The 26,565-nt window shown below is 36.5% G+C and overlaps 1 protein-coding gene across 1 annotated transcript in view; it reads right to left on the bottom strand.

Moving 5' to 3' along the window:
• Positions 1-26,565, bottom strand: part of TLL1 (tolloid like 1) — a 140,462-nt gene that overhangs the window by 17,283 nt on the left and 96,614 nt on the right. The window contains exons 10-16 of the mRNA XM_075028950.1: positions 21,809-21,911; positions 20,305-20,421; positions 19,110-19,255; positions 12,847-13,042; positions 11,284-11,409; positions 8,109-8,269; positions 5,003-5,183 (exon numbers count right to left, since the gene is read on the bottom strand). Coding sequence (XP_074885051.1) covers positions 5,003-5,183; positions 8,109-8,269; positions 11,284-11,409; positions 12,847-13,042; positions 19,110-19,255; positions 20,305-20,421; positions 21,809-21,911 — 1,030 coding nt within the window. The remainder of the gene's footprint in view (positions 1-5,002; positions 5,184-8,108; positions 8,270-11,283; positions 11,410-12,846; positions 13,043-19,109; positions 19,256-20,304; positions 20,422-21,808; positions 21,912-26,565) is intronic.

A 26,565-nucleotide genomic window follows, 5' to 3' on the forward strand; every position in this document is an offset into this window, starting at 1 on the left:
TGTCATTTTGATGATGAAAGAAGCATAAAAGCTTCACAATACACTGTTCATGCACCCTGCAATGCAAGTCCCAAACTGAGGTAGTAAATCTATTTAATTTCAAACAAAAATTATAATCTTTCATCTTTGCAAAAGCAAGCACTATCATAAATTAATTCCATGTTGCAAGTGAAGAATAGTAACAAGTAAATCAGAAATCAGATGTAACATGAACAAAACTCTTCAATATTTCCCCTCCTAAGCATTAGTTTGTAGTTTTCTACCAAAATAACAAAACAAATGGAAGGCAAGCTCAAAATGCATTCAAGTTAGGCTTTTGAGTACTGAGTAGGTATACAAATTCTAAATAAAAGCCCTGTCCATTTTCATCTTCTACCAAACTGTGTGAAAATACTGAAAAGTATTTTAACATTAAATAAGCTTATATTCTGTAAAATAATCTCTTTAGAGACAAATGCATAAGCAAACAGTCCTGCGTTGGACCTCCTCAGAGATATAACAATGGACAGAAGGTAGAAAGGAGAAGCTTTGGAACACATTTGAACTACAGTAATTACTTGTACATGGTTAATCAAGGATGCAACTGTTGAACAAGCCTTCCTCACACTTCATAATTCGGAACAGACTTTCTGTCAAATTGATTGCCCAGTTTCAAAATTCATGAAAAAAAATTAGTCTGTATTAGTTATAGGAACAAATGTTTTGCCATAAAAAACAAAGCCATTTGTTATGCTGACAGATGGAAATGAGTCTCCCAGTTTTGAATGGATACTTTCTTTCTTTTCTCATTTCAGTAGTCAGAACAGGGAAAGATCCATTCGCAACAAAATGTTAGATTGAATCATTCAGAGGACAAATGGTCGTACCTCTGAGACCCTCAGAGGCCACCAGTCTGTGAATAATACGTACTCGGCCTGAAGGGACCTGTATCAAGTCCTTGCAAGATGCAAAAATAAAAATTTTCTCTTTGCAGGCAGCTTTCTTGTCTGTGGAAAAAAATGTACCAGGATGGCACCAGAGATGAGTTTGTGCTCCAAAACAAATTTGCTCAAGGCTAGAAACATTCTAGCTTTCTCTTTTTAACTGCTCAATGAATCATCACCCAAGAAAAAATGTCCCCACAAACCTCATTTCTATATTACATCAAACACCACGTATGTTTTGAATGGTCATGCAAAGAATCATGTTTATTTAAAACACTGAAGTAACTCTAAAACCTATGATAACTGGAAGCAGTTTAGTGACATAGTATCACTGGGTATTAATCATACCCCTACACAAGGACTTATTTAAAGAAATCCTTAGGCTATCCTCTCAGAAAAATCACGGAATTATTTTTTGTTAACATATATTATTGTTATCTTTTTTCCTGCCTAGAGTAAATTCATGAAGTTATTTTACACTCCTCCAGTCTTATGGGCCCAGCAGACTGCAATAGGTCACTGTCTTGTAACAAAAGCAGAAGAGAGAGAGAGGAGGACAGAAGAAAGGGAGAAAGAATAAAACCCTAATTACTGGAAGCTTTTAGTTTAGAAGCCAAATATCCAATTCCAAAAAGTTTTAATAAAAGTTTTTTAAAAAAAATAATATATCATGATTCCCTAGTTTCTTCTCTTTATAAACTTGATTATAAATATACACGAGTGTCTCTAGAGATTAGTTAGATCCCTGCAACAGCTCCCAACTGAGCTTTCTTCAGAACTGTCCCATCAAATGTAAATTTTACAGAATGTTGAAAAAAAAAAGTTTTTCTCACTTTCCAGTAGCACCTGTCTGGCTGTTAACACCATTTTACAGCCAAAAATGTAATTACATGTTGTCTTATATCAACATAAATACCTTCCTAACGCAGGTCATCTGTTGCCCTATGTCACTGTTTGCTTTCACAGTTTATCACAGTGGGTTCCAACCACCCAAAAACTGCTTTCTGTCATCTGAGCTGGAGTTGGGCCATGCTTTCTCAACTGTAGCTGTGGCTGCAGAATTCACCACCAAAAGACTTGCAAAAAAAAAAAAAAAAAAAAAAAAAAGTTCTTTGGCTGTGCTTGAGGAACACATTACAGTTCCTCATCTTCAAACTAATCTGACTTACCCACCTGTCTCTTTTGCTGAGCATTGCATACGCCCCTTACTAGTGAATAGACTGCAAGATGTAGTGTTTTACTCATTACTGATTTTTTTCATGATATATGTCTTTATAACTAAATGCTTACACATTCGATTGTGATTTAATTAATAAAAGTGTTAAATGCCTTCCAGCAAGTATCTAAGTATCTTAGATGCTAGCATTAAGTATTCCTCTACAGATATCATTCTGAAAGTATTGTATTCTGAACACAAGTGTATAAATAGGCAAAAAAAACCCCAAACCAACCAAACAAAAAACCACTACATCAACTGAACAGTGATCAGTGATCAGCTATCAACTCCCAGAAGTCAAAATACTTGAAGTCTCAAGTTTGTTCTTCATTGACAGACCAATAGCATATTATGTCCATATTAAAGAATTCAGGGATAAGACAGTAACAGTGTTTTCTGACAGCCATAAGAGTTTTGTCTGATGAATTATATTCAGGGATGACAACCTCTTTTTAGATACTTTAAGTTCATAAGTTTGATTTGTCTCAAGCATTACAAAGTTTCTGTTTTGATCAGGAAATACTTTCAAAAGGGGAAAGCCAGATAACATAGAAGAATAGAATCTGCTAGAAATGGTAACAGCTGAAAGAGAATTCAGAAAGAATAAAAATAAAATACAAATTATCCAAACTTGTATGAAATGAGAGAAGAGATTATGGCAGAAATGTGTTATGAAGCACTCACTAAATTTATATACTTACACAGTTAAAGATTATTTGCAAACTATCTTTCTTTGAAGGGGATTAGATATATTCTATATCCAGGACAAATAATGCATTTCAATTCATTAAAAAACCCACATTAGCTCAGATTTATCCCTGGCTAATGAACTTATTCTGGTGAACAATGGAGTAATTTAAAACTTATCTTTTTAAAATTACCAGGAAAAAGCTGTTTTTACCTGGGAGGGGACACATTTCATTCAGAAGTGAAAAACACGAGTGAAAAAATGATTCCAAATGATTACAACCTCCTGCTGATACAGCCTCTGTAACTGCATGAATTATAGCCCAGTCTTTCCCCAACATACAGCATTGGCCTGATTTCTTCCTAGACCCCACTCAGAACGTTAACAGCTTATTTAAACAATCACTTCAATAAATAAATAAATAAATCTGTGAAAATTGACTATCACTTTAAAGAAAAACAAAATTTAACTGACTACAAACGTATAAATGTTCAGCACGTCCACAAAACAGAACTTCTGACTTCCAGAGCTTACAAATTGCAGAACTATCATTGCCAATCTTACCTGACATAGCTTTATAGATCCTGAAAATATGTAACAAACTTAATTTGCAGAGCATTCTTAGAACTGGAACATGTCAATACTTACTCTTGAAAAAAGCCAAAATATGTGACAATTCCTGCTGGCACTACTAGGCCAACATGAAATGACTAGTTGTGTAAGTGTTTCTTGGAGGAAGCTCTGTTATGTGCATATAGGTATTTACTACAAATACTGAGTAAACTTTGAAAGCTTCTTGCTAATGTAAAATATAAATTTAAAAGTAAAACATGTTACTATATGTAAAGATGAATGTGAAAGACTATGACCACAGAAATGTGATTACTAGAAAAAATAATATGTTTTGGAGGATGTAAAATGTTTGTTAATTTCCCTGTATGAGGTGAAACACTTTTTTTTCATCTTTCATAATTGCTTAAGAAAAACATCAAAGCGGTCATAATGAGAAAACATTGAAAGTCTAAACCGTTTGTCTTGACAATTTCCAAACCACATCATTTATACAATATACCGATTCTTATTACTTGGTCATAGTTAAGTTATCTGTTATTAAAGCTAGCCAATGAAATACCATTTCATTTCAACTTTGATAAAATATTTTAGCAAACGAATGCTAATAACAGTGTCTGGTAATGCATTTTGCTACATGCTAAACATAATCAGGATTCTCCAGACTCAGATTTTTAACTGCTGTCAAAATCTTGGGGCAGAATTCAAATTCCAAATGCTTCTGGATGACTTCCAGCTTGGGGAGGTGGGTAGAAGGGCCTGTTTTGTTGTTTTGTTTTACATGAAACAAAATACCTATGCATATGTGTGTGTGTAAACACACAAGAAAAACACTAAGCAAAATTCCACTACTAACACCAGGTGGTATCCTGCCACAGCCAGATTATTATAGTCTAGTCTCAATGGTTAATTGCAGAGACCACTCTTGTGCAAATATTTCCTCACATCTTCAGCTTCACTCATGTCTATCTTTATTCAACAACACATGTTCCCAGATGATATAAACTTCCATTGCTCTGATCTGCCTCAGTGCAATTACGCTCATAACTAACTAATATTTTTACAAAAGCAAGTTCTTAAACTCTGTTCTTCTGCAAAACATTAAGAAGTGCAAAATTTGGCAAGAAAGTACCCATAATGTTAAATAAATGTTGTAGCACAAAGTGGTAATATCATAACTAATGCAATATATTAAGAAACCTGAGTGAAAAAAATACAAGTGTACACAGTACGTAATTCATATCACAGTACAACTGGCATTTGAAAAAATAGCAGCAAAACTTGGGATAAAAGAAATCTAATTGAAATTTAGGAACACTTAGTAAATTTGCTTTTTCCTCAATATCCCTAAGTTTATATGCCTCTGCTGTTATTTAATATATATGTATATGCATTCCATATATTTTCTACAGACATCAGAATTCAGAACAGTATTTTAAGACAGGAGAGTGGTTTATGTTTGTATAAATAAAACAAATTCAAAGCTACCAGGAAAACTATAACAGAAAAGGCCACTCACTTTCATACCAAAAATATAGTATTCACTCCACCTAGTCAGCGTATGCTCAGAGGCACTCACAGGTACCCAAGAGTAATTTTCTATACCTGAGAAGAAGTGTGCCTTGAAGCCTTTTTTTGACACAGTGTTGTCAGATCTGAACTCAATTCGCATGTTGTTGTACTGAGAGGTGATAACTTCAGGCACTTCCGTACCGCAGAATTTACCATGTAGTTTAGAATCAGAAGAAAGGCCACTACGAATCTCCACATAATCATATTTGCAAACCTGAGAAAAGAAAGAAAATTTTTTTTTGGCCAGCCAAAAGAAAAGCATGAAGTTGTTTACAAATACAAGAACGCTGATTGGTATATGCTGCTTAATAATAGATTAATGATTTCTTTTTTCAGTTTTCTCTGACTCTGAAAACATTTGTAAATGCTTGCAAACTTTCACTGATTTTGTGTAAGAATATTTTAAGGTCATTGAGGCATAGCTATACTATGCATTACATTCAAAACTATATTTTGATAGTTACTAATCTGTGTTTAGTATCTAAATTTCAAGATGCTTAGTAATGTTTCTATTTAATCTAAAAAGTAAAAATTCCAGTGACATTAGACTAAACTCTAGAAATATTCACCCCCCCAAAATTATACCTTTGTGCTATAAACCACATACCCAGAACCTACAAACCTTCTACTGCTTGCATTTCACAGATTTTTAAAAATTATTGATTTTCACTTAGAAACTTACAAGATAAGTTTTTACCATAATGTATTTAAGACATATTCATTTATTTACAAATATATAAATCTGCACTATTTAAACCATACAGCTTTCTTTAACAGTAGCATAGCTATAATTTGGAAGGCTGATGCATTCATTTTCATTAAATAGTTAAAAATAAAGTAAAATAATGTGATAAAAAAGCCTTATGCAAGGCCTACTACTCATGATAATACTTTCAATGCATAATCCCTTGGTCAACCTAAAGCTTTCCACCCAAAAACTTCTAAGCTTCTTAGGCTCAACTATCAATCATTTAATCAAAAATGTCCCAGTTGTCTGCAATTAATAGCTTAAGAGAAAACAGTGGCCAGAAGGATTCATACAGAGCTTAGATTGTCCATTAAATCCAAGTTGTATTTGATAAATCATAATTTCTAGTCAAAAAAAGAAATGTCAGGGGAGCTGCAGTGGAACTACAGAAAAGGATGTTTTGGCCTTGTTGCTCCCTCTCCCTATGAAATATTAAATGATTGTCAACATTTCCAGTTGTTTTTAATATAATACATGCTAGATGTAGATCAAATCTTCATTGTTACTGGAACAATTTTCATATGTTGCAGAGTTCTAAGTGACTAACTCAGTTGAAACTACTTTTATACAATATAAAGAACACAAAGATTCATAAAACTTGAGTTACTGCCACATGCTGATTTATATTAATTGTAAGATAAATTCATATTCAAATATAACTCACAACATTAATAAGTCCCAGCAATTTCAGCAATATATTGGTGAGTTTTGATGGTTTCATAGCTTTAGATTAGAAATGAAATTTAATTTCAGATAGGTCTATCTTTCTTTATACTAGACTATATTTTAAAAAATGTTACAAGTTAAATATAAAATTAAAATTTTAAAATGTAATTGTAAAATATTAAAATTGTAATATTTGAAAAGACATATTAAACTTGGTCCTAAATGGAGCTCCTATAACAACAACAAAAAAATTTAGAACATTTGCTAAATGTATACATTTTATGTCTGCACTCAGACAATATATTAGAATGTTCCAGATATTATGTTTCTTCTGATTTTCACAGGTACCATTCTTAGAACTACTATTTAATAGTATAAAGCTGAGATTTAGTAGCACAGGAGAGGATCAAGCCAAAGTTCTAAATGTTGAAAAACTTTATGTATGTATTTATCATATCTGCTTAAGTTATGTGTCTTGTATGACCTTAGAAAACTGTTTTAACTTCATTACACCCCAGATGTCTTCCTTGCAAATCTGGCTTAAGTACAAGAAAGTGCAGGAAGAATGTTTTATGATTTGTTCAAGTGGTAATTAAATTTAAATCTTTGGGATTTGTAAGTTTTTATTACGCTTTTTTGCAGTTCTTGTAATAATGATAACAGGACATGAGTGTAACATATAAATCATTAAAAGCTGGAATTTCATGGACTTTAGAACCCACCCCAAATTATTTAAAAAAATAAATAAAAATCTCACATTGCTTCCTCTGCAAATAATTTTGAGATATTTTAGAGAAACCATGTCTGACTTGTTTCTTAGTTATAAACTCCAGCCTTTGCCACTTCAGATCTCATACCCAAAACATGGCCCATCCTCATATCAAATATGTTGATACAAATTCATTTAGTCAGAAATAATGTCCTGGGATTTGAGTTCTTAATGCCGCGTGAAGAATATCCAGATAAACTTGATGGCTACAGCACATTATGTCTAGAGCATGGCAACTCGATATGTCAGAAAAGTGCCCAGGAAGCAGAACAGAGGCTGAAAAGTTGATCTTGAAACCCATATTTTACTGATTTGCACCCAAAAAACACTGCAAGCCCCACCACTTTGTTTAAAGCTATAGGGAGCAGCCCTTACCACGTGGAGAGCTCTGCCCTGCCCCCCTCCCCAACCTGGGGACAAGATCCCCCATTCCTCCAAGGGCTGCCCAGCTCAAACACTGCTGTTGTTCTATTGTGCCCTATTTCTGGTACCGCTCCTTTTAAAATATTCCCCCCATGAGATACTTGTAAATGATTTAAATGCTTCCTCATTCCGTCACTAACCCCAGCTTATGTGTATTCTTTGTAGTCATTGCCTGTAAAGATGATTTGGTTTCTCCAGATTTTCTTCTCTTGAATTCTTTCCAATATGCCTCAGCCATTTGCTCTGTTTTACTTTGTTGATAAAAAAAAGTCAGCTGAGACTCAACAGAGAACATTTCTTTTAAATTTCTTGTAATACATATACATTTAGATGATATGTAAAAGAGAGCTATTCTCTCCATGTTTGTTTTGAAAGAATCCAGAAACAGTCCCAAAATGAAAACAAGAATATCTATGGTTATTGTCAGCGTATGAAAGGTCAGCAAGGCTTTTATAAGACAATATCTGGTTTTGAATGCCCATGAAACTGTTTAGTGTGTAACAGACTGTGCAGTTCTGTTCACGGTTACTTACTTCATTCCCTTCTAACTCAAAAAACTCAAACTTCATTGAGATTCGGTATTGCGTTGGGGCAACCACCTGCCACACACAGTTTTTGTTTGGAGGATACTCTTTGGGCCACCCTGGTGTGGTTATAGTCCCATTTAGCTTTGTCAGGAGTCCTCCGCAAGCAGCTGTAAAATTAAAAGGGAGAGCATCGTTTCTCGACTGAAACTGTTTTACTATAAACAGAAGCACGCTGAGAAGATTCAGTCCTTTCATTACTTATACTGCTGTAATGCTCAGACAGACTAATCAGAATCTTGTTTTATCATGCTTGGTGCAAACAAAGAGAAAGAGACAGCCCCTATCTTGAACAGCTTGCAGGTTTGCGGACAGAGATAAGTTTCAGGACTACACAAGGCGTTATCATATTCATTCTTTTCCCTTCCCTCCAGAGACTCTGGTTATTCTCTCGCAGCCTTTCCCATGCAAGTCCTCTGACCTCACCACCCTCCCCAGGACCTTGACCACCTCTCTTCTGACAGACGGACTACTTAAGATGCGCCTCGCATTCCCCCAGCTTCTCTCCTTAATTATTGATCCAGAATCAGCCCTACCTGTCTCAGCTCATATAGCTGTATATGCCTCCCATAACCTACTAGATAGGGTCACTTCTTTGGAATAGCAGTCACGTACTCTTCAGTCACAATTACTTTTGCTGAAGTATGGATGTTCAAGTAACAGAGAAAAACCCTATTATTTCCAAATATATGCTGAATAGTCACCTCCATACAACAGAACAATACTCTACTATGTTTGTGGATGCAGTTCAGATAGCAAAGGATAAACACATTAATCTTTTCCACCTGTGGAAATTTATTTATTTATTTATTTATTTAAAAAAAGGAAAGTAATGGGATTTGCAGTGGTTCTCGATCACACTCTGCAGCACTGATACCATTACAGCACTGTGACAGCACTGGAAATCATCCACAAATCTGTTTCTAAAGAGCTGGTGGGGGAAAGCTCCACCTTCTTCCAACTGTTCTGTGCTAACGCTGAATGCTTTAAAAAATGGCTATTCCTGTCTAGCTGATGGTCTCACACACTACATGTCCTTCATCTAACACACCTGGGAGAACTCTCCAGTTTCTGTGCCAGGGCTCATTTGGCCAACTCAGACACATACCACTCTTCCTCTTGGCACCAGGCTTTCCATGCTGAAGACTTCTTGGTATACATGTAAAGGATCTGACTGGGGTGGGGGGACTAACACCCTGGGTCACACCCCAGTGTGTGAAAAAAAAACAGGCACAGGTTTAGAGACTGCACTCAGATGACACAAGCTGTACCCCCAGATGATCTAGTCTGGCTCAGGACAACTACTGCTAGTTTTCGATTTCTGCTTTTCAATGTCACTCCATTGTTCCTTGAGGCAATGGTAGGAAATGTGGAAATACTGGGGGAAAAAAACCAACCAACTTAAAGCTTTCTAATATGCTGCCAGCAGGGGAGATTTGAATTGGATGACTATGAAGCACTTTTCTGTGCATGTCAACACTGCAGTGAAGCATTGGGCAGAGTTTCTGAGTTAGAAGCTTCTGCTCTGGTATCATGTGTGAATTAATACAGCTAGATCACCCCTCAAATTCCCAAACTATAACTAGGATGTAATGCTTACTGTGACTACACAGAGATTTTAATTCAGCAGTCCCAAGCAGTATCTACATATAGTGAGTGCTACATCACATGGAACAAATGCATATATACTTTTAGGGATAGCCCAGGGTTTTTGCTCCACGCTGCACTGCACTACTTTGAGTGACTGCTCCTTTTACCAGAGTTGCTTTTCTGTTTGGGTGCTGGGGAGGTATTACTTCTTTATTTTTCAGAGGCAGCGGGAAGAGTTTTCGGAAAGACTAGTAATCTTCCCTAACATTCTGACTCAGATCAGCAGGCAGACTAAACCATATTCCCTACATAAATTTGGGCTTATGATTAAAGGCCCAGAGATCAAGCCTCTGTCTTCATGGCCCCCCTTAGATTAACCTCACTTTCTGCATACTGCCTAATACGCAGACATCTAAATAAATTGGTTTTCTAATGTGCTCACTATTAAAGTTGGGGGCAGGGAGGGGTACAACAACTGAAAAACCAACCAGCTTGATGAGAGCCACAATCTAACGTGCCTGCAGCCTAGGACTATCACCACCTCACACAAACGCACACACACCAAACAAACAAACAAACAAACAAAACCAACCCCATAGAACCAAAAGCAAAAGAACAAAAAGTGCAAAGAAACTAAGCAGAACGACCCCAAAGTGCGACAAATCATGAATTAAAGCCAGGAAATTGGAAAAAAGAGAGAGCAGTGAATGGCGTCAGAAGAAAACCGTAGCTCTGAGCACTCCAGTTTTCAAACTCCATTCACTACTCAAACAAACAGATGAACTGAGATAAGAATAATTTGTGCTATTCCTGAATTTATTGGTGTTTATGAATAAAAACCCAAACAATAACTGGTGCATAATGATGAAAAGCTTTTGCTTCTTTCCTTTGATATGAAATATGTATAGAATGCAAAAGTTTATCTCAGTCCAATCCTATGTTTACAAAGGCTTCCACTTATCAGGTTTTTATTTCTCCAAATGATTATTTGAACACGCTTTTCTCACCCTGGAAAGTAGAATTTGTTTCCAGCAAGAAAAGTCCACAATCGGACTGGGAGTGGGGAGGATTTCTCTGAGCTCTGAGCTAGAATAAAGGATCCTGCTCTCCAAACCTGCCAGCTTCCCAGGCACACCCCAGCCAGAGGTGGTCAGAGTTAAATACTGCAATTCTGAGACAGTGGCACATTGCGCTGCTGATAATTGTCTCCCTATGCATGGTGGGAGACTTGACTTTAATGAGTATGAATAATGTAAGAAGTGGTTTGGGAAGGTACGAAGTCCTGCTTTGCATCATTCCCGATCGACTAACAGCAAAACCTGTAAAGCTAAATTAGTGACAGACATCGGATGAACATGACTGCTGTGGACAGACATTACTATGGCACCACTACTTAAAAGGGAGCACTGGTTTTCCAGGTTGGGTTCCACAAATCTCGCACTGCTAGGACAGAACATATGAAAGGTGTAGCATTTCATTCAAGCGATGGCACTCTGTGAGCTTTAAGAGCCCATAACACAGCAACGCACTGTACCTTCACAACTCTTTTTGTCAGGACCAAGTTCATAGCCAGGATCACAGGCGCACTGGTAACTGCCCAGAGTATTTACACAGCGCTGCTCACAGCCACCATTGTCAGGTTTGGCACATTCATCTTCCTCTGCCAAGACAGGGAAGAATGCAAAAATGTGTTAAATAATTACCTTCCTCAGCTGTAATTGCTGGATCGATACTAACCCAGAAAGCTGTATGCATGCTATTATAAGGTACACTACATAATACACTGTGGTTGCTGACTAGAAGATTTTCAAACGCTAAAGAGACCTGCAATGGAGAAAATAAAAATTTGTCCTTTGTGGGGTTTGGGTGGGTTTTTTTACAACAATACCTACTGACAGCTGCAGACCTAATTTATAAGCACTTTGTGGGCAGCATACAATAATTCAGGCAGCCGTAATCTAAAGGTTGTATAAAGTATTGAAAGAAAGATTGAAAATCCACAGCAGGGTCACTTGAAGGGCACTTTATCTCCCACGGAATCAATTTGTGCATTATCCTGAATTCATACTCAAAAACAGATTAACAGAATCCCCAAATCCCAGGTTTTCATTCTACTGATATTAAAGGGAACAAGATGCATCAGGGATGGGGGAGGGAAAGGAATAATGTGTTATCTCTACCAGCTCTGAAGTATACCCACGAGATTCATTGTTAAAATATTCGTCAGACATTGAAATTTTGTTTCCTTACAGGAGGACAAGTAATTTCTTAGGAATAAACCAGCTCCCACTCTCATGTCTACAGCCTTCAAGGCTGTGATTGTCTACAGTGAAAACTAACAGTTAGAGTAAGAAAAGCCCCAGCTTCTGGCTTTTCAAAAGAGCAAAAAGGTTCTCCTGGTGGCCTGACCTGTATTTCGGGTGTCACCATGGCCACACCACTGCTAGTGGCTTTCACTGTGCCTTGGGCAGCACAGGGTAGGAATTCCACACTCCCCATGCACCAAATGCTGCAGGCATAGCTGCAGTTGTATCACACACACACGCGCACGCACCCTAAAACTGGAGGAAGACTGTGAGGCCGTTGGTCGCTATGATTTCTCAGATGGTTTGGGTTTTTTTCCTTGCTCAGAGAAAGCAATAAAATTGATAAAGTGGCCTAATGCAACAAACGGGTTAGAAAAGCCACAACATTTAGACAAAAGAAAAACACCTTAACAGAAAAGACCCATTTGTGATTATAATATTTAACTTAATATTTGTTAACACAATGTCAAAAAAGCCGTTTTTTTAACAAGATTAGATATGTTTCAAAGATGTTTCAGAACTGAGCTGATTATTTGAACCTGAAGAGAGTAGGAAGTTGCACTTAATATGTTCCTTCATTCTTTGGACATACTTTATAAGGAGATTCAAATACCTCTACTGTTTTGTTTTGATAAAGCTGTATGCCAAGGTAAAAAATATGCTGGAGACAGTACAGAAGTGATATTAGTAAAAATAGGTTGAGAAATATTTTTAATATTCTGTCATAATTTTTCTAGTACAAAAAAAGTGATAAGCAGTTCACAGCTCCCAAAATATGCTTTAACATTTACCTTTAAAAAAGTTAGCTGCAAACCCTGCTTTGTTAACAGTTCCATCAGAGACAAACTTCATCCACAGGGTATTAGAGGTAGATCTAATGTCTTCTGGCTTGTCATAGCCACAAAAGTGACCAATTAAAGGACTGTTCTCATTTGTTCCATCTCGAATTTCCAAGTAGTCATATGCACAGTTGTCATGTCTTTCAATCTGTAAAAAATTATTTTTAAAGTGACCTATTTGAACTTCACCATAAATATCAAATATCAATCAGATAATAAACAGAATAGAAATTTTTCAAAGTTAAGTTTAGGGTTCTCTGTTTAGGGTTCAAACATCAGGAAGATGGACAAGCATCACTGGACCGTTTTTAACTATACTTGTTTTCTACAAGAAAAAATTGTTAAGATTTTACACGGGACACAACAGTCTAACTGGAAAAAAGTAACTAAAAAGACACGCTCATCTCTAAGCTTCCTAATGTTCTGTCAAATTCCTCCTCTGAGCTCAAGTATAGTCCTCTTTTCTCATGTACCCTTAAGTATACAAGATTAATGGTTCAACAACTAAACAGGTCAGAAATATTAGTTGGTTTTGAAATATTAAAAAGCTCAATTTTGATTAATGTGATAAAGATTTTTTAGACACTATCAACCTGTGCTATTTCAGGTGGTGATCAATTTATTATCTTCTTCCTTTATCCTCAACACAGTGCAAAATTTTATCTTTGTCACTACCCACTGATGTTGCAGGGTAACTGTAAAAAATTACAGTGCGTTAAGAGTTTGGGGCATCTGTGGAATTAGATCCAAACACACTTCTAAAATTATCAGCTCTTAAGTAGCCAATAGAACAGATGACAAAAAAAAAAAAAAATCATCATTATTTTTCTGCAGCTGACGTGCCTGGCTTCTGTTGCACAATTCCTAATTTCAGCTGTCTTCTTTTGACTTTCTGGATCAATGAGTGAATAGTTGCTGTACTGATGGAGAAACCTACTGAAACTAGAACAACTGAAAATGTCCCTCTCATTTAAACATCCTGCTGGATGACATCCAAACATAGACTAATATGTGAGAGGACATGTGTGCATTTCTACTTGGGTAGCAAGCCTTGTGCTCTTTACATAATAGTATTTGCAGAATCAGAGTGGGAATTGCACGAAAGAAGAAAGCAGTAGCAGCCCAAATATGATCCTATCCTGAGCCTAGATAATTTATGCCTGTCTTTATTGAGAGAGTATCTTTCCTAACAGAATTAAAATGCCTCTTATCTGGGTCATTTTACTGCAGGACTACTTCACATTACTCAAGCAATATAGCATCTTAGTTACAAAAGAATTAACTAAATCCAAGCATTCAAAAATAATTCCACTAAGAAAGCTATTGTTCAACTAAGTGGTTGAATCATGAGGTAGGTTGGGGGGGGGGGGGAACGACACACCACAGTCAGGATTGAAGGGGTTGGAGAAGCCTCAAATTTAATTCAGCACATCCAAATTCTGTTAAAATGACAAGTCAAAGCCAAACCAAACCTAGAAAAATCCACATCTTATCTCCAGACAGAGTTTTTCTTGCCCGTAAGCTGCACAGTTAATACAAGTGGCTGCTGGCACTCTGCTCTAATTGTGCATTATGACCAACACTAAGCTCAGTAACCACCACAGACTAAGGAGCTTTCATTTAGCACATTAGGATTTCTGCTTCTTTTATGTAAGAGGGAAAATTGGGGGAAGGGACTGTTTGATTGTATTTCATTTTAATGGCATCAAAATATGGCACACACAAAATTTGTCTGTCTTCTTTCCAACTTTCCAATTCTTCAAGCATTTACATACGTAATTTTCTCCCACTCACTTCTCTGGCACAATCCATATTGCCATTTACTGTAATTTCTTAGCTGTTTGCTCAGGAATTGCTTTGGGCCAAAGTTTGGGAAGTGAGTGAGAAAAGCCATGAAGATCTGGGATGCAACCACCTATTGTTGACTTCAATGGCAAGTGTATGTTTGCAACTAATGTGGTCAGACATGTGTCTACCTGAGCGCTGATAAATTTTTGACACTGTATTAATGATTCCAAATTTTCATTAATCTAAATAATAAAGTTTAAACACATGAAATCATATTCCAATCTGAAACAAAGTCTGCCTTGTTATCTCAGTAAAAATCATATTGCACTTTGAAGTAGAAAAAAGTGACGTGGTCCAAAGCCTACTAATATCAATAAAGAAATTGTGTATTTACCCCACACATCTTGTGGTCATTTCACTACTTAAGACTTTTAATTAACATCTGTTTTTTCCATGTTTCCATGTTCTATGGGGTAATATGGAAATTATGATTTTTCACAGGCCACGTGCAGCTCTGAGTTACACGTATCAAATTCCCTTTGAGGTGAATTGTTAGTTTCTTTTCTGAGAATCACTCTATTTTTGGCAGAAGACAACAGCTAAAAATACATTTTGTTTCGCAGTAATTTGCTAAACTTCCTAAGACTATAAAGACTAAACAACTTATAAAGTGCTATTGATTTTCAATAAAACAATTCGAAAGGTGGTCATTCTACCATATTGATTTATTTTTAGTGTACTACTACTGCGAGTGATGCCATTATTATTATCAATATTATTATATTAAGTGATTAAATTGTAACACCTATATATAAACTAACAGATAAATATTGTGTTTTTGAGAAATGGCAACCAATGTTAAGGTGCTTGGTAACCAATGAAAAAGAACTAGTATAAAATGTGCTTTGCTTATCTGTACCTCAGGTTTTAAGATGTCGTGATACTGTCATTTGGGAACACTGCCATACAAAGATCTATTACACTTGCAATAGTTCTTATTCTTACTACTACAAGTGTAGAAAATCTCCTCAAGTTAATGAAAGGACTTCCAGTGAGTTTAGTTGTAACTGGGCTGATCCTGTAAACCTTATTTACTGGAGCATTAAAATTTCACAAGATTGATATTACATGTGGATGAGGAGAAATATGCAAAATGTTAGCAAATGTAAAAAAGCATAAATATATAGGTTTTACAGAAAAATGTATTGCTTATAGGAGAATGAAAGATACTATCAGCTCCTGAAGGCCTTGGAGCAAACACAGGGTTTGAGTGGCATTAGAGAACTACGTTGAGAGAATGCCAGAAAAATTCCTAAGACAGGTACATAAGGACAGGAAAACACTAAGAAATCTCCTGGTGAAATGGAAAGCCAGAGACATTCTCAACAACCATTCTCAAAAGAAAATTCCTTGTATGTTGTTTCAGTTTTGAAAAAAACAATTACTTTAGACTAAAATATGTTTGGTTAAAAATTCCAGACTACCTTTGTTTTGTGGCACTCCCCCAACAGAAAAAATATATATATTAAAAAACAAACAAAACAAAACAAAAAAAAAAACCACACAAAAAAAAAAAAAAAAAACAAAAAAAAAGAAAAAAAAAAGGAAGAGAAGAGGATTTGAAGAGCAAATGTGGGAGGCATGATATTTCAGGAGAAAGCTCCCAATTACTTCTTGTCATTGTTAATTTATTTGTTGATGGAGTCAAATTCCAGTACAGGTAAACATATCTGACTCAGGTCACAGACTTCAGTCATAAAAGGTGGAATATATGCCTAATGGAATCAGAAGATCAGATAAATTTTATTCCCTGACTTACATAAAAATAAATTAAATGAACACTATCTGCACAAAGATTAAGAGGGCCACTCAAATGAGGAAGATTGATATGGCTCAGCTCTACAAACTCTCTGGCTTGTCTTAGCTAGTGAGACCGTGTGCCAACAGAAGTTCTTTAAAAAAAAATAAATACAAGGACTGCTAATTTTCAAAGAACAATATAATAAAGGTGGTTATAACAATGAAGCAAAAAGATGGAGTTACCAGTCCCAACATTCCTGCTGCCATCTAGATACTGGAAAGTGTGGCTGCCCATCATCAGGCAGCCAAATAAGAAAGGGTAATCCCACACTCAGTGGAAAATGCACTGCCCACAGCAGGCAAAACAAGATGACTCATTGATACAGTTTGAAATTCTCAGCTTCCCTAGTGCTTTCATTTCAAAGCGAAGGTTATTTATACAGTTATTTTTTCTAGCATTACATATGGATAATGAGAATTCCTCTTACTTAACTGTACCTTTCAAACGACAGAGAAGTAATTTTCTCACAAACACGCTGCAATAACTCTTTGGCCTGACATTTACTTTTTTTGATCTCAGCTGGCACGAAGAACTATGATTCTTAAACAACTTCTTGTTTTACTGGGCAGTGCACCAAGGATTCAGTCCAGAGAGGGACTTCGTACCAAAAAACAGAACACCTACGTTCAGGCGCTTGGACCTGAAATGGAAATCAGACCCAATGGTGAATGTCTAGGCAAGGCACTTGAGAGCGGTTTCCAAAGCAACTCTCACTCTCAGTGGGGAGCCCTGTGGACGAGCCAGTAAGAAACGCTGCGAAGACAGATATAACAGAAGTTTTGTGCCTTTCTGGGGCACCTCATTTGGTGCTCAAGGGCATCTTGCCACTCTGGAATCACAGCTCAGACTCTCCCTGGAAAAGTATGTACCTTTCAAGTCCCTACTGTTGGGTTATTTTTTTTTTTCTTTCAAAACACATCTCGCAGAGGCACTAATTTGAGACTAGCACTCAACTATGCTTCTGCTCAATTTCCTCTTTCTTCTTATGAGGTGTCAGTCCACGTGTTTCACCTCTAGAGAGTGCCATAATACTAAATAGTCTGGAGGAAAAAAAATGGACATTTCTTCTTACAGCCTGAACCACTAGCCTACTAAATTTTGCTCTCATTTGCTGCTCCTTTGCTTCTAATCGTTTTCTATATGGTGGGGCATGAACATGTCATCTTCACACTTGCAAATAGTCCATAATTTGGTGATTAGAAAAAGGTCCTGGAAGATAAGAAGAGATGGAAGTTTGATTCTCCCAGAGGTGATATTGAACTAGGGTCAATTCAAGCAATAATGTACCGTGCGTCTAAACCAACGCTGAGCATCTGCATGGAGATCAAACACTCTGGCAACTCTCTTATGCAGAGGCATAGTGCCATTTCTCTAGGGATCACACTAAAAAATACCAAGCACCAATGGCAAACTAGGAAAGCTCCATATCTAGTCAGTAAATTATATAAAGTTACTGAAAACATTGTTCATTTTCAACAGTGCTTAAAAAGAGAGACTGACATACTCAGTTAAGTAGTCTTGAGCCAGGCCATGCAGAGTCTGAATAGTATTTGGAAAACTCTTTGGGCAGGGAGAGCTGATCTTGCCTGCACTAGACCCAACAATAATTCAGGATATGAAAAAGGGAAAATGGAGTAGAATCTGTGAAATTATTAAAACTCTGTTGTTTATATTCATAATTGCTGATGAAGTCCCAAGCCCTTGTTATCTCATACTCAGACCTTTCATCAGTCATAGCAAAAATGTGCCATACCTATGAAGTCTGTCAGTAAGACTAAAATTACAGGTTAAAAGTTATATCTGTATTTACTATACCTGTGTTTATATTTATGTGCACCATAAAGCCAAAAAGTTTAGATTTTAAAAAAGTGTTCACATCATTACTGCTGAAGCATATTCAAATAAAATACGTGAACTCAAACTATGTTACTAAATTTATCTACAAGCTTCAAGCCAGTGTATCAGTATGCATAAAAAGACATATGAAATCTTATTTTTCTTTGCTACACAATAGTTTACTGCTGTTTAGCAAATTTATACACAAAGTGATGTACACTAAAGACATGCAAGTATGACTCACCATGGGTTTTTTCTTCCCTCTCTAAATATAGGTTTCCTTCTTTAAATAAAGGTTTGTAAACTGAATTTAAGTAGGCTTTTTTTTTTTTCCCCTTTCTTCTCAAAACAGTAGCCAAAACCCACAGTGGTTTCTTTCCAGATAGACATTCCTTTTTAACAATAAGATTTAGCAAAGGTAAAAAATCCCAATTATTTAACAGAATATTAAAGCAGCCTTGCTGAACTGGATTATGTATTTGCTAAACCTGTGACTATTGCCAGTACGTTAAATGTTCTACTTTAAATAGCATAAAAAGACATGAAAAACCTTTAATCTTCTTGGAAATATTTGCAGAAAGAAAGGTTTCATGGAGAGTAGAATTGGATTCTGGAGCTTACTTTTCATAGAGAATTCTTAAATTCATGCACAGGTTTAATGAGGATTCCCTTAAATGTCACTGTCACTTATCCACTAGATGCTTTTCTGAGATCAGTTAAAAGGCTTTACCTCAAATGCTTGAAAGGTTAATCCTACATTGTAGTTTTCTGACACTGTTATTTTCCACACACATTCCTTCATTGGTCTGTAGTCATCAGGATAATTGGGAGACTGGATCTGGCCTTCATTTTTGTGGATTTCACCGCCACAGATAGCTGATAAAAGCATAAAATTCTTATTGTCAGCAATGACATTTTCTATTCCCCATGCCCAAAGTGACATTTTATGCTTCCCTTTTTAAAACTAATGATAAGATTATTCTGGAGAAAACTTAAAAAGTCTACCAAGGACAAATTATTGAAAACACAATACATTTAAACCACTACACATATTTCAGTTAGAGAATATAATTCAGCATTTCTAGCAGCTCTAAACAAGTCTACAATGTTCAGGAAGACTTTGGAATCATGGATAATCTGAATTTAGACATTTTACAGAATATATTTAAAAGGTCAAAATAATCAAATTTTACATTTTTTTCACCTTTGAAATAGATTTAATAAACATTCTTCATTAATATTTACTAACCTTTAGAAAGAGACAAATGAGAGAGAAAAATCTCATATTTTATAATGACCTATGCATTTTAATCTACCGTTTATCACTTCAAGCTTACACTGAATTTGAAGAAACAGCTAATATAAATAAAAAAATATTTTCATGAAAAGTAAATACACTTTTCAAAGGTCCATACTGGTAATCATGTAAAGATCTGTGAATATCAACTATATCATACAGTTTACTACCATAGATTCAATATTTAAGAAAAGAGGCTCTATTTTAAACAGGTGAATGTTGACTTGCTAATATACTCAGTGTGTGGGAGTGTCTCTATTAAGTAATCCCAGAGCATATGGAAAACTTTTTCTGAAGAATAAACAGAAAGTACTCTAAAAAAAAAAAAAATCTTTCCACACACTAAGCACAAGAACATGCACATTTGGTTAATTAAACAACTGGTAAAAAATGTTTATGAATATTATCAGTGGTATCCCTGGAAAAGAGGTCATCTGAAATCTGATCACGGGAAGAGTTTCAAAATGTCCTGTCTAGTCAGTTAACACCTACTGTCTCTTTTAGTAGTAAAATACCGATTTCATATCAGGTTATTTCTGAATTTTTATTTTTTTTTTAATAGCAGAAGGTATCCGGTTAATATTTTTCCTCCATAATCAAGACATTTTTAATGCTATAAGAGGCTTACCTTCATAAATTGCTGCAAAACCTTTCCCAACCCAGTTGCTGCTGCTGCGGAACTCAATCCACATCCTGCTGTCAGAGGATGCGAGGACTTCTGGCAGTTTGTCACCACAAAACCTGCCTAAAAACATGCAACCAGTAACTGCATTTTCTGCCACCTCTGAAGCCAAACGCTGCAAACATTTATACAAGTGTTTAACATTATAAACAGGAGTAGCATAACCAACTCAGTGGAACTATTCACATGCTTATGGTTAAGCACATGTGTTTCTGCAGATCAGGACCTAATACACAAAGATTTTATTATAAAGCTTTCAGTACTTCTTTTCATGGCAGTCAGGCTCACAAGTCTAAGTATAAAACCTTAGGGGAATCAATTAAAAAAATTATTGTTATAGATTGCTTCTATACATACAAACCCAGGCATTTTGGAAGGGGAAAGTGAGTACTAATCTTAAGAGAGGAACATAATCTAGGCCACAGTAATAATATTGCTCATTGTATCTAAGGACCAGAGAGATTTAAAAACTAACATCCAAATGACCCTGGACTGTATTATCCTCTTGAATTCAGCCTACATAGGTGAAATTTCTGTTTGTCTAGGTGATAGAAAAGGGAACAGGAGAAAAGGATAATTAATGGGTGGTCTTAATTGTTTCCTCTTTCTGTTCTTTGTAAGGCCAAGAAAATAGGCACTCCTGTTAAAAATCTGTCCTCTGTATTTGCTTCCTTTCCTTTCTGTTTTCCTGGTTTTAAATTAAGGATGCTAGGACACTAACAAATAGTTTTAGTCTTCATTCTAAAAACAACAAAACTGTCTCAAGAAGTTGGAGGTGTTCATGTTTCCTATGCTCTGAAATCCCCAATTTCAATCAGAGATCATCATGGCGTGTGAAATCTCCCCACCAACCCTCTGATTCAAGAAAAGGACGGCTGCAGCTTTCTGAGCATTAGTTGCAACTCTAAGACTTAGTTCATTATTGCTTTGCATGTCTTTTCTCTCCAAGGGCAGGGAAGGACATGCAAAGAAGAAACAGAAGTAATCTTCTATTCATAATTTTAAAAGTACAGGAACAGAGCTCATAAGCACAACTCTACAGTGGGTGCTCTCAACCACAGTGCATGTGCTCATCATGTGCTCTGTGGATTTCCCATCACATGCTCTACAGATTTGTCTGTATACTATTTCCCCATTTCTGTGAACAAGACTATGGCAACTTCATATTTCAATATACATAAGCAGAGCAAAAAGTTGCACATTTTGTAGTTTTCATCTTTCCACACATGTGGCTGAATAACAGCTAGCTGCAATGAAAGGAAGGCTTGAGGCTTGAAGTCAAACAAACAACTTATTTGAGGCCATTTAGAGTTTTTTCCCACCCTCTAGTTTAAATACATTCTGGGCACCTAAAAACCAGAAGGCTTGTTGTGGGTTCAACATCAAGCAAGTCCACTGAACTCAATGAGTATGGCAACTATGGACAGTGCAGCATTCAACAGTTGCATACCAAGCAGAGGTGATTTTCTCCAGTAGCCATCTCTTACTTCAATGTAGTCGTACCAACAGAGACTGCTCTTGTAAAGGTCCATGGTGGTGAAGTTTAAAACAATCTGCAATCAGAGGAGAACACCTAATTAAATCACATGTGTTTAATACTAGAAAATGATCACAACAATATTCTGCAGAACTGAAGCCAGAGTTGTCACCTGTAACAGGATTCCAGCTACTTAGACATTTAATTAACCTCTCCTCAATTATTTCTTAGAGTAAGTAAAAGTTGTTTGGGGATATTAAAGGTTTTTTTATTTAATCTTACATATTTGAACAGATTCAAGACAGACTACTCACATTTAATTGTTTACAGGGAGCTTTTTACTGAGAAATAAAAATTTGAGAATGCTAATAAGGTAAAATAATGTGCTAATATAATTTTGTTATTTGAGAATTCTCCTGACAATTCCTCTTCCATTACATTCTGACTATAATCAGCATTGATAGCTGTAAAAAAAATAAAAAATTGTTGTTTTATTTTGGTTTGTGTCTCCTACAACTGTTTTGACAAGACAATTTACTTTCCGACAAGTTAAATATTGGCAATGGTAGACAGTAATGCTGAAAGCAATATCACTAAAACAAGTGGTATACAGTCCCTTAATGACTCTTAATGAAACTATAATAAAGCTTTTTATACAGAAATTTGAGTTCCATGCATTTCTGGAACTTTCAAACTTGGACTCCCAATTTTACTGAGCATACCTATACATAGGCATATTTTCAATACTTAATATCAGGACTACCCTAGACCATTACATTATCCCACTTCGGTTTAAAAATATTAATCCTAAACTGCCATAAACTTACACTTTCAAAACAGGAATAGGATTCATCCTCAATTACAGGATGACACAATAGCTACAGTTTGGACCCTGACTGACTGGGACAGTCCTAGTATCCTGTCCTGCAATTTCAGGGATAAGTCCAAACAACAAGATTTAAAATAATTCATATTTTATATTATAAAATCATATTTATATTATAAATAATTTCCAATTCATAGCCTTTCATTGGATTTAAGTGTATTTGGAAAAAGAATTCATCTTCTTCCAAATCAGTTCCTCAGTATAGATTAATAAATATTTCAACCTAACTGAAAATCTTCTTTATTCACATATGAGCAAAGAAGTGGTTTTATTTTTAGCTTTGACTCTAGGAATTCACAATCAAAACCTGCTATTATAAAGCAAACAGGAATTGCTGCACAGTAGTGAATACCTCACACTGCAAAAATATATCTCCATGGTAGCCTATGAAGCAGCTGTGAGTGTCGGTTGAAAGGAGAGGAATTTACCCTTAGTCCAGCTGCAAGGAGGAAATAGAACACCATAACTGGAAGAATGGGCCCAGATAGTCAGGCGGGATGGGTTTACTTCCACCTCCTCTGAAGGCACCGTGTGTCTTTCCAACCACAACATAGTACAATATTAAACCAGAAAGGTGGAACTTTTTCAGACTGCTTGATTTTAAGAAGATAAAACTATTAGCTATTGGGGGAAGCTAATTTAAAGATAGCATAAAGCTCAGCGGTTTGGATGTGTAGGTGGTAGAGTGTCACAGTAAGACTCTTCTCCAAACAATGCAAAATGGAGACAATCTTTCAGAGCAAAACACTATGTGTCTTAATATTAGGCTAGCAGGGGTTTTGCTTTCACTTACTTTCCACAAAAAATAACTAAGTACCTTGATACGAGCAACTACATTCTCAAAAATCTCTTTTGCTTTCAGTGGAAAATGGGAAACTTTCTGACTTAATCTTAAAAGCTGTTTCTTCCCCTATACCCTAGTGCTGACACTACTGATCGTTTGGGTTCTAGACCAAGCTCACAGGTGATTCTATTCAGCTTTTGCCTTTACTACCATGATGCCATGGGAAACAGAAAACATCGATAAGGCTACACATAAAACCCAACAGCCAGAAGTCCTGTACAGTGACGCACATTATGCCAGCAGCCACAGCCTTGTGGGATGAAGGTATGGGACATGAAGCATGCCAGGGACCGTCAGGACAGCACTGAATAAATTAATACCTGTTCTGATGGTTGAGTACGGCCAAGCATTTATATCCACAAGCTGCTAATGCATCCACAAAACCTGCAAAAGCATTGCTTAAACAGCAGTCTGCTCTAGCACTGTGTTCTCCATGGGAGCATCCTGCAAGCACCTTTAGTATGTTTTTAGTGTAGCAGACACAACAAATATAGCCTACCCTCTCTCTTTTGGCCCCTTCCTTCCGTCATTTTAGGGCCACAAAGGGAGGCAATAATTTAATCGCAGATCTATATGCAAAGAATATCTGCTTCGATGTTAGTTTGATACTTTGTAAATGTATTTAGGTAATATTAACTCATGTCCAGGCTGCCATTGGCACTTTGAATCATAAAGACCTATAACAATGAACAATCATCAAATTATATTGTAGGTTTCCTTCCTGAGCTCAGAGATGAAAATGGACTAATCTGAAATCAGACACAACTGCTGTGCAATCCCTTCTTTTTGTTGCAAGAGAAATTACAGTAGAAATGAATATATTTAAGGAAAACATGTTCCTTATACTGAAAGGTTTGCAGTAATAGATATTCTAATACCTTGAACTATTTTTCAATGTAGATACCCTTTCCCTGAACTTTAAAAAAACAAAAGCAAATTAAGTCCTAAAGAAAAAAACAGCTTCAATTAATATCTTGTATTATGTAAATAGGGGAAGTGTTCATAAGCATGGAATTTAAAAAGATATTGAAATGCTCACCGATTTAATCATTCAGCAAATTAGAACAATAAAGTTTTTATATAGAAAATAAATCAAATCAGTGCTTTTACAGCTAAGGCAGGTAGGGAATTGGGGGCGGGGGGAAGGAGGAGTGTTGCTTGTGTCTTTTGGGAGGTTCTTGTTTGGTTTTGTTGAGGGGGGGGGGGGGGGTTGTTGGTGGTTTTTTTTTTTAAAGCAGGTAAGCAAATCGTCCAGATAGTCCACTGTTGAACTCCAAGGATTTGAACTTCCGACTCTGAGACATCCAAGATTTGATTCTAGATCCCCTATATCTCTGCAAGTTCTGTAAGCTAGACTTTAAAACTCCGTTCTTATTTTGGATGTGGCTAGTCAGGTTACATAGAACAAATTTCAACAGCAGAGGGACAACTAGAATGATTCAAGTAAGCACAGCACCCACTTTGGATGCACTCTCAGCAGAGCAAGCACTTCAATCTAGGTTTCTACCTAACAACCTCTATCTTCAATCCAACTATTAAGATACATCTCTCTTCAGATAGCTCTCATTTCTCCCTTGCCAGTTTTTCACCAGGGCCTTGGTGGAGAATGATTTTTTTGTTTGTTTGTTTTTAATTTTGCAAAACAGGAAGAATGTTTTCTTTCCAGTGTTACTGAGAAAATTGACATAAAACCTTCAATGCCATACTACTCAGTTTCCAGACTATTGAACTGTTTACCTAAAAATGGCATGCATCAAAGCGTTAGTTGATCCTCTCAGCTGGCATTCACTAGGTTACTGTGGTTTTGTCCACCCGCATGCTCTCATGCTTCTTTTAGTCTAACTGCAGCACCTCCTGTTTCAACTTCCCTGTCTTATTTCCTGGATGCAGACTTCCTGTGCCATTCCTTCCCAGAAAGGGAACCTCAAAACTCACTTCTTTGCTTTTGCCTACCTCTACACCTCTCAAACTTCTTCTACCTTATGTGCACCCTTTAGCACATGTCTAACCCACAGGGCACTTGGACTTTACTATTCAGGCACTCCTTCAGGAACATGTACTGAAGAATTAAATGCACAAATATTATCAGAATTCCAAAACCACCTACTTACCATGTTATTCTCCATGAGAAATATGCAGATCTGGCTAAAAGTACAATCATTCATGCGCTTCCCCGTGCTTCGGTTTTTTATTACATTTCCAAGTGCAGTTTGAATCTATCTCTCAGGATGGCAGGGACGTTCTGTATATTCTCTCATTCACACAGCAATTCTGTCTGTCCTTTGCAGGCTGTTTCTTGAACTTGTCCTTCAAATAAAGAGGCCTTACCAACTACAAATTTTTGTTCTTCTCCTCCACTCATCCACTTTGCAGTTAAGATTCCTTCTAAACTCTTACCTTCTTTTTTTTTTAATCTTAGATTATCAGACCATAGGTAGGTATTTCTGTTTGTATCTAGCCATAATACCTGAAAACCCTACTGCCCTCAGCAGCTCCTTGTTCTTTTCCACCCATGCCCACCTCATCCCAGCTGTGCAGGCAGAGGGGTTCACAAGGGGGAGCCTTTTTCTCTGCCCAGATGAGATGCAGACAGCTCGATTAAGGTCAGGCTACCTTCCACAGCTGCTTAAGCTAAACCCAGCTGTCTCTGTTGGAAGCGAGTTATGAAAGCCACAATCTATACCTCCTCCATTGGCTCAGCTATGTAGAGACTGGAGGCCTCTCACCAGTCTAGCCACAAGTTTTCCATTTTCCATGACACAGCTGAAACATCAGATTTCTATTTTCTGTTTGGAAATTTGCCTTTTTCCAAACCTTAGTTGCCAGGATAGAGTTGGGAAAAGGATGGTTTTACTTAGGTGTTGTCATGTCATTGTCTCAAAGTGCTGCTATCTAAATGGAAACCATAAAAATTTAATGAACCTCTTCAATGGCCCCTGCCTTTGAAACTATATGAAATAACCTTCACAGCCTTTTCTCACTCTGACATGCCAAGGTATT

This window comes from Buteo buteo, chromosome 1, assembly GCF_964188355.1.
Source record: "Buteo buteo chromosome 1, bButBut1.hap1.1, whole genome shotgun sequence".
Taxonomy (NCBI): Eukaryota; Metazoa; Chordata; class Aves; order Accipitriformes; family Accipitridae; genus Buteo; species Buteo buteo.